General features: G+C 33.6%; 1 protein-coding gene across 2 annotated transcripts in view; it reads left to right on the forward strand.

Annotated features, from left to right (window-relative positions):
- The first annotated feature begins 3,109 nt into the window (after positions 1-3,109).
- LOC149193705 (uncharacterized) overlaps positions 3,110-15,128 on the forward strand; it is a 119,309-nt gene continuing 107,290 nt past the window's right edge. Inside the window, exons 1-4 of one of the 2 annotated variants that reach the window (XM_089406842.1) lie at positions 3,110-3,496; positions 3,699-4,770; positions 6,472-6,548; positions 6,816-6,861. In XM_089406842.1, coding sequence (XP_089262968.1) covers positions 3,819-4,770; positions 6,472-6,548; positions 6,816-6,861 — 1,075 coding nt within the window. In that variant the 5' untranslated portion in view covers positions 3,110-3,496; positions 3,699-3,818. The remainder of the gene's footprint in view (positions 3,497-3,698; positions 4,771-6,471; positions 6,549-6,815; positions 6,862-15,128) is intronic. The other variant, XM_089406843.1, reaches the window with a different exon arrangement.

Raw genomic sequence — 15,128 nt, forward strand, 5'->3', positions numbered from 1 at the left:
ACTTCTATTTTAGAAAACCACAACACCAACGATAGGTTTACATCAGGATCTTCTCAATTGGAGAGCCCAATTCGGACCAGCCAATCTCGATACAATCAACAACTCATAGAGAATAGTAAAATGGGCCCTTATGTTTTAATCAAGTACACCTAACATTTGTGTTAGGAAGAAGGATCATGACAAAAAATGATAGATATAATTGAGGCTTACCTTTCCAAGTGTTTTCCCAATGTCAAGGTTCTTCTTTCAAGGCATTTTCTCACCATAACCCTTTTCTCACTATTATGGTGAGCAGATACATAACCCAATTTAGGTTTGAAAATTTCTAATTTTGAAAATTTATTAGACATTATGAAATTTACTTAATGAGGTATTTTTTTTGGGGTTATTTTGGGTATAATTTTTTGATAAGTAGTATGGGAATTCAATCAAAAAGTTTAAAAATTTATAGTTCTACATTGATGAGTTTGGATTATGTAAGTGTGTAAGGGATTTCCAAGTGCTTTATGGAATTTTGGAATTTTTTAATAAAATATGGGATATAATAAAATTTATTTTATTAAGGTATTTTTTTTGTTTTTTTATATATATAGATAGTCAAAATAAATTATAGTTTATATATTTAGTCAAAAAAATTATAATTTTATATAGATGAGTTTGCATAATCAAAATGTTTTCGAGTAATTTTCTACATGATTGAATCTAGTTTTGATATTTAAAAATACAATTTAAAATAACACAACAATGAGATTTCACCAAAAATCATATCACTATTTTCTTCATTTGTCAAATTGGCCGTGATCTTCCACACTTGACCTATGGCTCTTGAAGAGGTGTGATCTTCTAGGCTTGACCTATGGCTCTTGAGGAGCCGACACCCAAGGGTATCTAAGCCATGAAAGTCACCCGAGGATCACACCCGTCCTAGGCCACACCGACCCTTAGCTAACTAGATTTTTTAGCATGTCGCCTCCCCATAGCACAAGGCACAACCACTTCACTTGAGATTTGATCTTTGGTCACCTTACTTCTCAACCAATTGTACTAATAAAACTTGACAAAAATCATATCACTATATTTCAAAATAAAAAAATAAAAATAAAACATCATGTCACCATTTAATTTGATCACATTTAAATTCAAACAACTAAAATATTAATTAATTTTCCTATTTAGTAGGCCTCTCCTGATTATATCATCATTTTGCTTATAGTTATCCTCTATTTGACCTTACAACTTCTACACTATCAAGCTACAGTTGCAGATCTCTTTAGGATTGCTTTTCTCTCAAGTACACCCGAATACTAAAGGAGAAGAAACTAGATGAAAGCGAAGTTACATAATATTCGAATATTTATTTAAAGGCAACAGGAGGGGCGGAATAATTAAAATATTATTTGGCCTTAAAAGCCTTGTCAGAGACTTGTATGGAGGGATGCCAACATCTGCTGATAGAAGTCATCATGCTCCTAGTCATCATGAACCATGATGACACGATGATTTCTTTTACTCCGTTGCACGTGCCGTAGTTTAATAACTCACTGACACCACTTACGGTTTACTTACCCGAGGGCCCAAAACTTTTACTCGAGATAAAACATACAGAGACCCGATGCCGGTGCCCTGGGGGTAAATCAGAGGAGAGTAATTATGAGGTAATTATGGGCATCGGGAAATGTGGCACCTAGTCAACGTAAGACGACCGGAGCATGTGACGATGACGACTGTCCAACCCCACCAGGGTGGGTCCCACGTTAAGACAAATAGTTTGTACGTTAACGAGCTGGGTTTGTATTGACCGGGTAGTTGTGTTGACGGCAAAACAGCAACCGGTGGCCACCGGTGGTCTCTCGGAGCTTCGCACGGCCATTGCGAGAGGCGTGCACTATAACCGGAGTAGCTAGGCTCGAAAGTCCATAGCAACTTTTGTGAAATGTTGTCACGGAGTTCCGACATAATTTACAAAAATAGGGGTTTGGGAGTGGACGTAGTGTAAATGTCATATGTTTTTTTTTGGAGTAATTATTTGAGTTAATCTTAACTTTTAGTGATCTAATTTAAAAAAAAATTAGTATTCAATGATTTTATTTTAAGTATTTATGGATTTTTTTGGGAATTGTTTATTTATTTATGAAGATTGTATTTTGTCTGGAGAATAATGGAAAAAATTCGTGATAATTTTTGTAAATTTTGGTTGTAGATATCAAGTTTGATTTAGGTTTTTGACGATGAATCTATTTCTACTATCAAAAACATCCAATTACTCCTATCATATATATATTTTTTTAAGGAGAGCAATTTTTTGTAGTCCTCCAGAAATGGATTACTAGGTACACAGTCATTTTAAACTACTTAGTATAAACATGACACAATTTCGCTAAACATGCCACAATTCCGCCCTGTATGATTTTGGAAAAACCACTTAGTCTAAACATGCCACAGTTTCGCTAAACATGCCACAATTCCACGATTTAGCTAAACATGCCACAATTCCGTGCACTGCATGATTTTGGAAAAATCAAGTGGAAATTTTTGAAAATCCCTGTGAGAACTGTCAAGTTTCAGGATTTTGGATGCTCCACATTTCTGCCATCAAAAAATGATTTAAACACTCTCACAATCTAATTTGTTAAAGATTTTTTGGTGGGATTCTGGCCATAAATTGGTGATTAGGGAAAAATGTAGTCTAACATACAGATGAAATAGTTTTTTTGGCCAATATTTTTTGAAAATTAAAATACATTTTTAAATATATAAATAGATTCAACATTATAAAAAACTCTTAAATCTCTTAACTTATAAAAATTTTAAAACTTAAATTCAAATTTTTAAAAATCTCTATAAAATTTTAGTTAAAATTAATCTTTAAAAACAGATTTCTATTTGATTTATCCGTTAATCTATACATTTTAAACAACTTAAATTCAACATATTACCTGGACAAAAATGCCAAATTCCAATAAAATAAAAATAAATTAATAGCAGCTAGATTGCTCTGTTCTTAGTGCCCCTCGCTTTAAGGGGGAGGCGATAATTTTATTAAAAGTCAGCGAATCTCAATGTTGTAATGAATTTGGAGATAAAATAATGACAGTGACGGGATGGAATAATGCATCGTATAATGTGGCCGCTAGAAATGGCGGTGGATGTCCAAGTTTGGAGTATGTTGGCCGGAGAATAGGGAGGATTGTGTGGAGCAGGATTGTAATTTTGTGCCGAAGGGGAGCCTCTTCTGGTGGTTGCTGTGTCTTATGCTATTGTACTCTGTCTCGCTGGTTCACTGTTATGGAGTTGTTGCGACTGTCTCAATCTGACAAAACCTCATTGTTCATCCTCCTCTTCTTTCGCTCTGGTGTTGTTTTATATTCCTTTTGTGCTCTTTATTCGTCTGCCTGTGTGATTTTCTTGCAGTTCTTGGGTTGGTGATTGGCAGATCATATTTACGTTTCGAGAAGTTTCAGCACCTGCGGGGAAGGGAGCCATGGTCATGCACTAGGTTGGCTTCTGTCTTTGATATTTTGGTTTAGACATGAATTGCAGGTTGCATTTTTTGTGCCGATGAATCCGGAACTTTGATTCTTTCAGAGCTCTTTATGTCAGCAATTTTTTTGTTATTATTCTCTTTAGTTTGTACTATATACACTGCTGGGACTATTTGCATATATACACTGCTGGGACTATTTGCAAATCTATAGCAGAAGCGGGAGCTACTAATGGAAATTAAAAGATTATCTGGGTCACGAATGATTCCATGGTAGGAAACTGAGGCTGGAAAAAAGGGGGCTCTGGGCTCTGAATCGAAGGATCTGGTCACCAAAATGCCGGAGAAGCGATTGGGCAGAGAATATTATGGGTCCGAGAAGGGATCCAACCTTCCAGATTTATCGTTGCAGATAAGTCTACCTGCAACTAGCAAATCAAGTATCGCCGAGCGCGACGATCGTGGGTTCGATTTATGGACGAAAGCCCAAAAGTCAAACAGCGTTGCAGCTAATCCCAGCGAGGGTTCAACAACTACCAGCGACAGAAAGTGTGGAGACAATCCGATTAACTTGACCCTTATCCATCCTCCGGCTCCCGCTATTGCAGAAAGTTGCAATATCAGAAGAATGGTTGAAGAAGCCGGGCGGAGATATTCTGCTGCAGTAATAATGCAGCGGACTGGTATTGATTATGGAACTGCAAGTATTCCTATAAAGGGGGTTCCTGTCTATACCTGCAACTCATTTGTGTCAGTTCCTTATCCGGACCCCAGAGCAGACCTGCTGTCGTATATTAATGTCGCTGATAAATGCATTCCAGATCCGAAAATGGTTTTCTGCGGTAAGCCACAAGGAGACAAACAGGTACCGGTTCTCCCTGGTTATTACCAGTCGATGAACATGCCTGGAATTTATAACAACAGCTCCAACGTCGAGCTTAATGTTAGAGACCACCAGCGGCAACTGGAGTCGCTATTGCTGCTTCGGAACTTGCAGGAGGGCCGTCGTGAAACAGGAACCAATCCTGCAGGTGCCTTTAATGTTGCTGGCCAGAGCTATTTGAAGAGGCCTGGATTGATTTCGGAGGTTCTTGATTCACAGCGATTTATGAGAGCAGAAGCAGCAGCAGCTGTTGCAGGTGGAACGGATTTTCAGAGGTCAGTTAATAGACCGAGATTCATGACGAAGATGCCAATGAAGAGAAGCATGCGAGCCCCGCGGATGCGTTGGACCAGCACACTCCATGCTCATTTTGTTCATGCAGTTGAGCTCCTGGGAGGCCATGAAAGTATGCATTCTTTAAGCTTTCACAGATAGTCTGATCCAGGTTTATCGTAGTACATTGGGATACAATTGAATTAATTAAATGAACTTGTTTGGCAAATAGATTTGTGCAGAATGCTTAACCTGTTATTTAACGATCTCTTCATTTATTTACGACGTATCGATCTCAGTGCACGTTTGATGTGACACAATGCCTTAGATACTCATATCCCGTTGCTTGACTGCAAACATTAAACAACATATACTTATATCCCATTGCTTGACTGTAAATATTAAACATCATACAGTGAGCCATTGGCTTGGTGTTTCTACATCTCAATCAATCCACTGAGCTATTGGCTTGGTGTCTTTACATCTCAATCTCTTGAATGAGAATACAGTGATAATGGCTTAAAAAACATGATACACTCTGTACTATAATTCTTCTTGATAAATCACAACAAATTTGTTTAGAACTCTTATAAGGTTGATTTTGGTTTTGATGATGAATTTCAGTAGGGGTTTGAAACGTGGTGATCATAAAAAAAAATTGTTATGATTTATTCAGAAAAAGTTATGTTTTAATCATGAATCACAGAAGCTTAAGAAAAGTTTATTTTAGAATGATACATTTTTTTATCTCTTGAATTTTTGAATGAAAATAAAGTGATATTGAACAAAAATAAAATGATATTGGTTTAATATTTTTATATTTTTATATTTTTACAATCTTTTTTATTACATTTTGTTTGTTAAATGAATCACGCTGATTGATTCTAAACTTGTCTACCTAAATCTACCAATGTAATTTCTAAAATGTTTTCAAATAATTAAAATATAGATTACAGAAACTTGAATTTGAATAAAATTTGATGAAAATTTTGTAAAAATCATACTCACACTCATATCACACTCATATCAATGTATCAATGAAATTTTCTAGTTCATATTTATTTATTAAATAAAAATATAATTTCTAAACATCTAGACAAATGAAATTTCTTGTGATTTCAATAAACAATATTTCATGGAAGTTTCATAGAAACCATACCCATATATTTACAATCCCCATCCCATTGCTCGATGAAGTTTTCCTGTTCAGGTTCGATTCCAGGCGCAGTGCAATGGACAACTGCTTTACTATAAATTATGATCCTAGGTTCAGCTGATATATACATAATAGATATCACGAGTAGCTCGACTGTCAAAATGACTGCATTACTCGTTTCTGAGGCAGCCAGTTTGTTAACAGTTTCATTAATTGAGCATAGAAGTTCCACACACCCCCATCAGTACCTAATAGACCTCTCTTTCGGGCTCATGTGATCTTGGGTGAAACTCAGGGAACTACTGTAAGCACCTTGGGTTCGATTCTCAGTATGTTTTTATTGATTCAGGCTCTATTTTTAATTACATTTTTATGAGATTTAACAAATTCGATCAGGTTCTGTATTCAAGGCATTTTATTATGGGTTTTCTTGAAGTTTCTTTTCCTAAAGTTTCCATATCCCTCTACCCAAAAATGGGATGGTTAGTGTAAAAATTATCATTGTTTAACAGAGCTCTCTCTTACAGATGAATTTGTGACATTTTTGGTCTTATTCGTTACGTTAGAGCTTCCATATAAATAAAGAACTCATTGAATATACTATACCAGTGTTAGATTTTATTGATATTGCTACAAGAAATATTTGCAGAAGTAAGAATTCTTCTGTTTGTTTGGCAGGGGCTACTCCGAAGTCAGTGTTGGAACTTATGAATGTGAAGGATCTCACTTTGGCTCATGTTAAGAGCCATTTACAGGTATTGTTTCTCCATTCTCTACACTATCAGAAGGTTATCAATCTGCAGATTTTTTGGGTAACTTTCGATTTCAGGCCTTCAAATATTGAAAAGCAGGAATATGTGAAAAATCTTTGTTCTATGTGGATTATAATGAGTGGCTTATTACTAAATATAAAAGCTACATATATACCATTTACCACATTCTGCAACTCATGCTCGAGATCTCCACAATGCTGTTTTATAGACAACATCGTGAGCACTGATGATCTTCTTGCTGCAATGCAGATGTATCGGACTGTAAAAACCACAGATAAGTCTGCAGCCTCCCCAGGTAAGTTTAACCATCATCTTTAGCCTGCTTTATTGAATTTGGAAACTTTATTGATATAAAATTAACAATGAGCGAAAATATGTTGTGGAGAATGGATGTTTCCTTTGTTTTATTTTGTTACAGCACTAGTTAAAGATCATCGTGAACTGTAGGAAGGATATAATCTCGAAAACAAATGAAAGTGCAATAATTAGGTATCTGTAATTGATCTACATATGAATCCCATTACTCGAAAAGCCGGACAAACAAATATGACTTGTCTCAAACATACTGCATCATACTATGCTCCATTTCCTGGTTGATATAATTCTCTACACAAAGCATGAAGTACAAAATTGCCCTCCTCAATCGCTTATTGGTGACTGCATTGCAAAACCTAATTCCCTCTCAAGATTTCGAGAAGTTTGTTTTTGTTATCCAGGGTTTCCACAGTTGATTATTAGTAAACACTCTCGCCAGCATCTCTATAGTATAAAAAGAAGAAAACATTCACATTGTACAAAATGATCAGCCGACCTACGAAAGAGAAATTCATGGTTTTTTCACAACTTTGGTACGAGAACACTGGGAACAATTACTACCATGCCCTCGCTATTCCATTGAATCTGCCCATATCGTTATCGCAATGGCTTGGCAACTCGCTTATGAAGTTCTCGAGCGACAAAACCTGTTTCAACCTGTTCAGTGCCACAATTAAACCCGCACTCGGGTGAATTCCATATTTTATTGAACCGAGTTTAATTGAATCATCCATAAAAATATTTCATCGTTCTAAATTCTAGTTATTATTATGCCTTGTATTCATATTAATTCAATGTATTAAGAAAGATGTTGAAAATCTATTAAAATGATTATTATATTTTATATTTGGTTATAAGAAAATATAAATGTAGTGTCCACTTTGCTTCTCAACAAGTGATTTGTAGTGACGGAAGCGCTCACACATTTCTCTTTTTTTTAAGAAGTAGATCCATGTCTTCTTTGTATAATCATTTATGAATGTAAAAAAAGAATAGCTGCCACGAATTGATGGTGTTTGCATTGGTCCACATAAATCTGAATGGACAATCTCCAAGGGTTACTTTTCCCTTATTGACTTTCTTTTTGGAAATGATTCTCCATGTTGTTTGCCCAAGATGCATCCTTCACATAAGTTGTTCAATTTTTCTATGAGTGGAAATCCCTTGATCATGCCTTTCCTATGCAAGAACTTTAAACCTCCAAAATTAAGATGACCAAATCTTAAATACCATAACCAATCTTCAGCCTTGACCTCTTCTTGAAAATTGGTTTGTGTAGCAGTAACTGCTTGTGTAACAACAACTACCTTTCTTTCATCTTGTGAATCCATTGATAGTTGTGCTTGTGCACCTCCTCCATTCAAATCTAGTTTTATCTTCATAGGGAACATTTCGTTGCTTGTCATTTTCAATTTTGAAATCAACTGCTTGCTTGGAAATTTATTCAATATTGTGCATTCACAGTTTTTGAAAAAGACATTGTAGCCCTTTTGCATGAGCTTTCCAATGCTTATCAAACTGTGATTCAAATCAGGGACAAAATAGACATCTGAAATTTACTTCTTCTCCCCCCTTCTTTGTTAGAATATTGATTCCTCCTTTGCCCATAACAAACACTTTATTATCAGTCCCTAATGTCACTTCAAAGTTCACACTTTCATTTAGATTGGAAAAAAATTATATGTTCCCTGTCATGTGGTTGTTGCACCCTAAATCTAAAAACCATACATATTTTTGCTTCTCTTGTACTACATTGCATGCTAAAAACATGTTGTCTTGGTTCTAATTTTCTTTTGTAAAATTTTAATTTGGTTTGTTACTATGATCATGTTGTTTCTTCCTACATTTATTTGCATAATGGCTATACTTATTTTACAATAATGAAATTGAACTTGAGATTTAACATACCTTTGACCTTGTGTTTGATTTTGGCTTGAACCTTAACTTGGATTTTGATTGTTGCCTCTTCCGCTTGAGCTTGAAGGGCACCCTCTTCCAAGTCCGTGTGAACTTCTTCCTCTTCCTCTTGCATTTTGATCTTCCTTTGCCTATACCTTGACCAATAGAAACTTGTGTCTTGAAGGCATGCTCCAATGAAATATTTGACGTTCTATTCAACCTATGCTCATGAGAAATTAGTGGTACTTAAATCTCATCCACTCAAAATTGTGAGAGATTCTTTGTCTCTTCTATGGTCACAACAATAGCATTGAATATTGATGGAAAAATCCTTAAAAATATCTCAACTATCCTTCTATCTTCAAGTGTCTCACCATGAGACCTTATTTGAGTAAACAATACAATTATTTGTGTGAAAAATGAGTCTATATTCTTAGACTCTTTCGTACAAATTGTCTCAAAATCTCTCCTTAGCATTTGTAGCTTGGTCGTCTTGAATTTTACCATGCCTTGATAGGTTGTTTGGAGAATATCCCATGCTTGTTTAGAATTTGTTGCTGCTGCAATTCTTGGAAATATGCTCTCATGAACTACTTGAAAAATATAGAAGAGGGCTTTTGAATCCTTATTCCTCTTGTATCTTAGCAAATCTCCTTTTGCTTGTGAAAAATCAGTATATGTTGTTGCATCGGCTGGTTTTGGGAACCCATTGTCCACCGAATCCCAAATATCTTGAGAAGAAAACAAGGCCTTCATTGTGATAGCCCAATAGTCATAATTTTTGCCATTGAACTGGGGTATTTGTGGGTTGGTAAAGCTTGTGCTTGATGTTGTTGTCATCTTTAACTGTAATTTTTTTTCTTGAACCCTCTATCATACCACTGTTTTTTTAGAGGCAGAAGGTATAAACCCTGAAATTTTATGCAATAACAATTCAGAGACGCTGTAAAACATAGTAAAATAGGGGATACATAGTAAAAATAGAAATATAACTTTATAATTGAGTGTGCAACCAAAATAATTTATATTAACATTTATATGAGACAAACTATTTCAATGATAAAATCGAGACTTCAGCTCATTCACTGTTGTGAAAGACATAAATTTTACAGAATTTAACTACTTTATGGTTATGTGTTGTAACAAACTGTATCAAAGAACAAAACTGCTCACTGTAATTTTCTCCTATAGTAGTTTCTAGACCTCCAATCTCATATAGAAACTTCGCTCCTGACTACTCAAAAATTCAAAGACTCATGCTAATATATTAATCCAAAAGTCTAGAAACTTCATATGTGCGGTTACCTTAACTTTTTCATGACAAGACAAAAATTAAAGGCAAGGTATGACAGTGATGTTAATTTTTTTATTTTTTATTTTTAATTTTCATTTACTATGTAGTAAATACTCCATATGTGTAGTAACAACCTAGGCTTAACAGTCACCAACTCTATGTCGTCGGGCCTGCAAAACATTAACTTGGCATTCCTTCAGTTGGTACACAAAATCTACTCCTTGTTGCAAAAGATGATTTACTTGATCTGCTTGCGTACTTTTTGAGATTGGTTGTTGTCAATCGTTTAGTACATTGGTTGGGAGTAATTTTACAATAGATCTAACTTTGTTTCCATTATGTGTATGAGTGAAAATTCTTCTCCCCATAATGGCATTATAGATTTCCTATCTTCTAGCATATTTTTGGCACTTTCTCTTTAGGGATATATACACAATTTTTGCACCCATCAAGATAACTTTGTTTCCAATGTCTATAAGTGATGAAACCATCATGATAACTTTATTTCCAATGTGTATAAGTGCATACGATTCTCCCCAAAATGGCATTATACCTTTCCTAACTTCTAGAATAGTTTATGTGACACCTTGTCTTTGTGGGCAACTCATCCTATGAGCCACACCATTATATGGATTGTCTATAATTTTTGTATTTTTTCCTCCTTAAAACTTTTTTCAACTATATTAACCAACAACTTAATATATGATTTAAAATATCATATTTGGTTTATTTCACTTTTTAAAAGTGTATTAAATTTCATAGAATAAAGGTTAATGAAAATTTTGACATACTCTTCATGGTCTTGCTTCACATGTATTCAATTATGCATATTTATTTTAACTTGAACGAAATATTTATTACGCTGTTAGGTTTTGGAATTAGAATGATCAAACCTATGATTCCAAAGATAAGCATCAACATAAGGAACCCAATAAGCCTATATCTATCTGCCTATTCCACCTTATATAGATTCCTCACTTTGCTTCCTCTAGCAACTAGTACAAGGTACAAAACAATGTCTTCTATCAAACACAACATAGATTTTTATGTGATTCTATTTAGAGAAGGTAGATATGAAAAACATCAAATATATAAAGAACATCCTTAAACATCGTTTGATATAATTCCAAATAGTACACTCTCATCCTTTTATATCCATTTTTCTATTGGTCCAATAAGAATCAAGGGTTTCATATTTGTTCTTGCTACAAATTCCCATGACTAATTCCTTATAGAGCCATCAAGAGCTTATAGCTCCATAAAATTAATCTTATAGGTATATAAGCTAAATATTTTAGCACAAGTTGATATATGCATGTGTTAGAGGCACATTTACTGTAGTCATAGAAACTGAAAATGTTTAGGAAGAAAATAACAATGTTTAATCTTTTTTACCATTCTTACAAACTTGAGGTGTCAAGACCCTCACATAGGTATCTAAAACACCTCTCCTATCTCGATTCTGTTATTTATACAATTTAAAGTCTACCAAGGGAAGAGGAATAAAAAGGGTCATATGTATTAATCATACTATTTATAACTTAGCATGGGTAGGGGAATTCAAAAGATCAGGCCATCGTTCACAAATGTATTTTACATGCATGTGGGCTTCACTCAATGAACCTTTCACATATCATGTGCATTTGTAGCATATTAAACAATACCCTTATTTTGATTACGTACTAGAAAATACCTCTAAAAATCACATTATTTAACCACCCACCAATACGAACCCAATACACCTTCCCAATTTAAAAACCCCTACTTTCACTAGATATTTTAGGTATCCATTTTTTCATTAACATTTTTTATTCCCTTTTATATTTTTTCATTAACATTAAGCTCCATTTTTTATACCTTCCAATATAAAAACACTTCACCCCCTATTATATGCTCAATATATTATGTCGTTTCCTCAGTATATATCTCCCAATATGAGTGAACGTAGTATGGTATTGCCACCCAAGTGAAGTCTTGTGTTTACATGAAACGTCTTAATTTTTGAAAATGTCTTCATGTGTCTTCTTCATGGGAAGTTGTTTCTGGATGATGTCCTTTTTCATTTTCTTTTCATTCAAGGGAACTATTTATGAGTAAATGGAAGGTATTTCCCTAGGACCCTCTTTATCTCTAGTAGTATCTAATATCTCTATGGAATACTTCGAAACCTTTGCCTTAAACTCTCTGCATCTAAATCCAAAGTAATGGCTTCACGTTCTCTATGACACTTTACTCATTTTTCCATGTTGGTTTTGTTTTGTAGATAACACTTTTGTCATCTGGCTTCATGTCCTTCATTTTCTCCATGAATTCCATGCCCATCTTAAAAAAATTTCTTCCCATATTCAATTCACCAAGGAAATAGAATCATATAAACGACTTCCCTTTCTTGAATTCCTTGTAACCCATCTTATCAATGGTTCCCTATCCCATCAGGTTTATAGGAAGAAGACCCATAATGATGGATATATTCTATCCCTTTCTCATCATCACCATTCCTAGAAATGTGGTTTCATTAAGGCCCTTATTTCTAAAGCCCTTAAAATTTTTTATCCTTAATTCCTTAATAAAGAGAAATCCCACCTAGCATAAGCCTTCAAAGCCAATGGATGAACCACCTCTCAAATAAATAACTATTTTCACAATGCCAAAACCCCTAAACCTAAAGACTTAAGCATGTCCCACTAATGCCTTAGTTACATTACCTTATATTAAAGGGACTATAGATTGTATTGCTAAGATTTTATCTAGGAAATATATAAAATCATCTTTAAACCAATCAATTGCCTTTGAATATTTGGGTGTTTACCACATTCCCTATTCTTGTGGTAAATCCCGTGGTAAATCCTACATTAGTAAAACTAGTAGATCCTTCTGAGCCCACCTCAAAGAGAACATAACAGATGTTGCCCATAATGGTATATCTAAGTCAGCGATTCTCAATCACTCTTTAAAATCTCAACATCTTATTTGTTTTGTTCAAGTTAAGATCTTGGCATATGTTACTTATCATAATCCTCGAATTATTAGAAAAACTTTCAAAATTGGAAAGAACCCTAACAATTTCAATAGAGAAGATTGTTATAAGCTAAGCTAGTCTTGGAAGCTTGTTATCCATCACATATTCCAATAATTTCTCTCTTTGTTTTGTCAGATTTTTCTTCGCCCCAATTCACTCATCTTTCTCTTTATTTTCAATTTTTAATCATTCATCAATTTCCTTTTAACTTTTGTATTTATTATCTTACTTATTTTTCATTTTTTTGTTTTTCCTCTTTTCACTATTATTCTCTAATTCTTGTTTTTACATTAAATTAAAAGTTTAATTTTTAATATTTATTAGTCTCTTCAAAATATTACTTTTAGGACCTTTTACCCTTCCCTATTAGATCTTGTTCTCTTTAACACTTGAACAATTCCTTCACATAACCCCAAAGCTCTTTTGTCCCTAATGACACGTCAAAATAATAATAATAAATAAACAAGTAATAAATCTACGTTCTAATTTTAATTGTCAATTTTAAAAAAATTATTTTTATTCTATGATCTAATTTTAATTGTGTGACAATATTTTTTAAATATTGAATTTCAATTCTTTATCTATTTTTTTTTCAATTCACAAATATTCTCTAATTCCTTTTTAACTAATTTAAAATTTTGATTTTTAATATTTATAAGTATCTTTAAAATCTATTTTTTAGGAAATTTTAATTTTTCCTATCATATCTCTAATATTTTCTTTGCTTATAACTCTTGACCGATTCCTTTATTCTCTTCCTTTGATTTTGTTTCCTTTTTAATGAGTCACTTTTAATAAATTTTCAAACTTTTTCATAACAGCGAATTACCTGCCCATTCTATTTATTCTCCTCGCAACACCTGTTCACATCATTTGAAAGCTTTTATGTCCCTGATGATGGGTGAAGTGTTCACCCGAAACATTGGACAACTAAACTTGCAAAAACAATTCTTTTCCAAAAATTCATCTTACAATATATATTTTCCAAACTTATTTGAGGATCATGATATCATTTTGTCACACCAGTGGTTTCAAGGTGAGTGATCCAAACTTATTTAACTCTGGGTATTCTAAAGAGAGACAGACACAAAATTATCTCACAACATGAAAATGCATGTAGGATGAAAAAATGATTTAGTGGACTTCTAAATAGTTGAGCATATTAACTAAGAAACTTTTTAATAAATTTTTTTTCAAGAGAAATGAATTATCCACAATTCCTAACTTGTCTTTACATATTTCCAATTGAGTCTTTTCCAAAGGCTTAGTGAACATATCCTCCACATTATCATTTGTATCAAAATACCTCAAATCATTTTCTTTAGAATAAATATTTCTCTCACAAATTGATTCTTAGTTACGCTAAGTTTCAATGGGAGATGATCTTGCACCATAAATTGAATGGTTTTCCAATTTTATGGACCGTTGATTATAAAATTGGATAGGTGTTGGTACTCCATGTCTTTCTCACAATTATAATTATACTCAAGGATTAAAATAATCGACTGCTTGTTGTTGCTTCAAGATGTAATTCTAGATCCTACACTGAATGCATATTAAATGGTATTTTCTCTATCATGTGGATCTAATGTATAGTCAAAATCTAAATAACTTGTCAATTCGACATTCAAATGAGTAACATATTCAATACCAAAACTTGAATCTCCCTTAGCTACTTTGTACTGTCTATCATGTGGTTTAGACACATGAATTGACTAAGTACACTAACTAAATAAGAAATAGCAACTCTTGTTGTGGTTAAATCGTTTAGAATTCTCACCAACTTTATATGAAAAGTACCATTTACTTCTTTTGTATCATCATAAATACAAAACTTACCTTTCTATTCTATTGGAATAAACACTGGATTATAATGACTTATATTGAACCATATAAGTAGTTCCCTTATATTCTTACCATAAGTGATCAAAGTATTACCATTTCCCTACAAACATCAATGCCTAAATAGTAATGGATTTGAACAAGATCCTTCATTTAAAATTCTTGTGAGAAGCACCTTTTGATATCATCACTC

Source organism: Pinus tabuliformis, chromosome 2_2, assembly GCF_031772625.1.
Source record: "Pinus tabuliformis cultivar Carrire ecotype Pingquan chromosome 2_2, CPIR1, whole genome shotgun sequence".
In the NCBI taxonomy this organism is placed as follows: Eukaryota; Viridiplantae; Streptophyta; class Pinopsida; order Pinales; family Pinaceae; genus Pinus; species Pinus tabuliformis.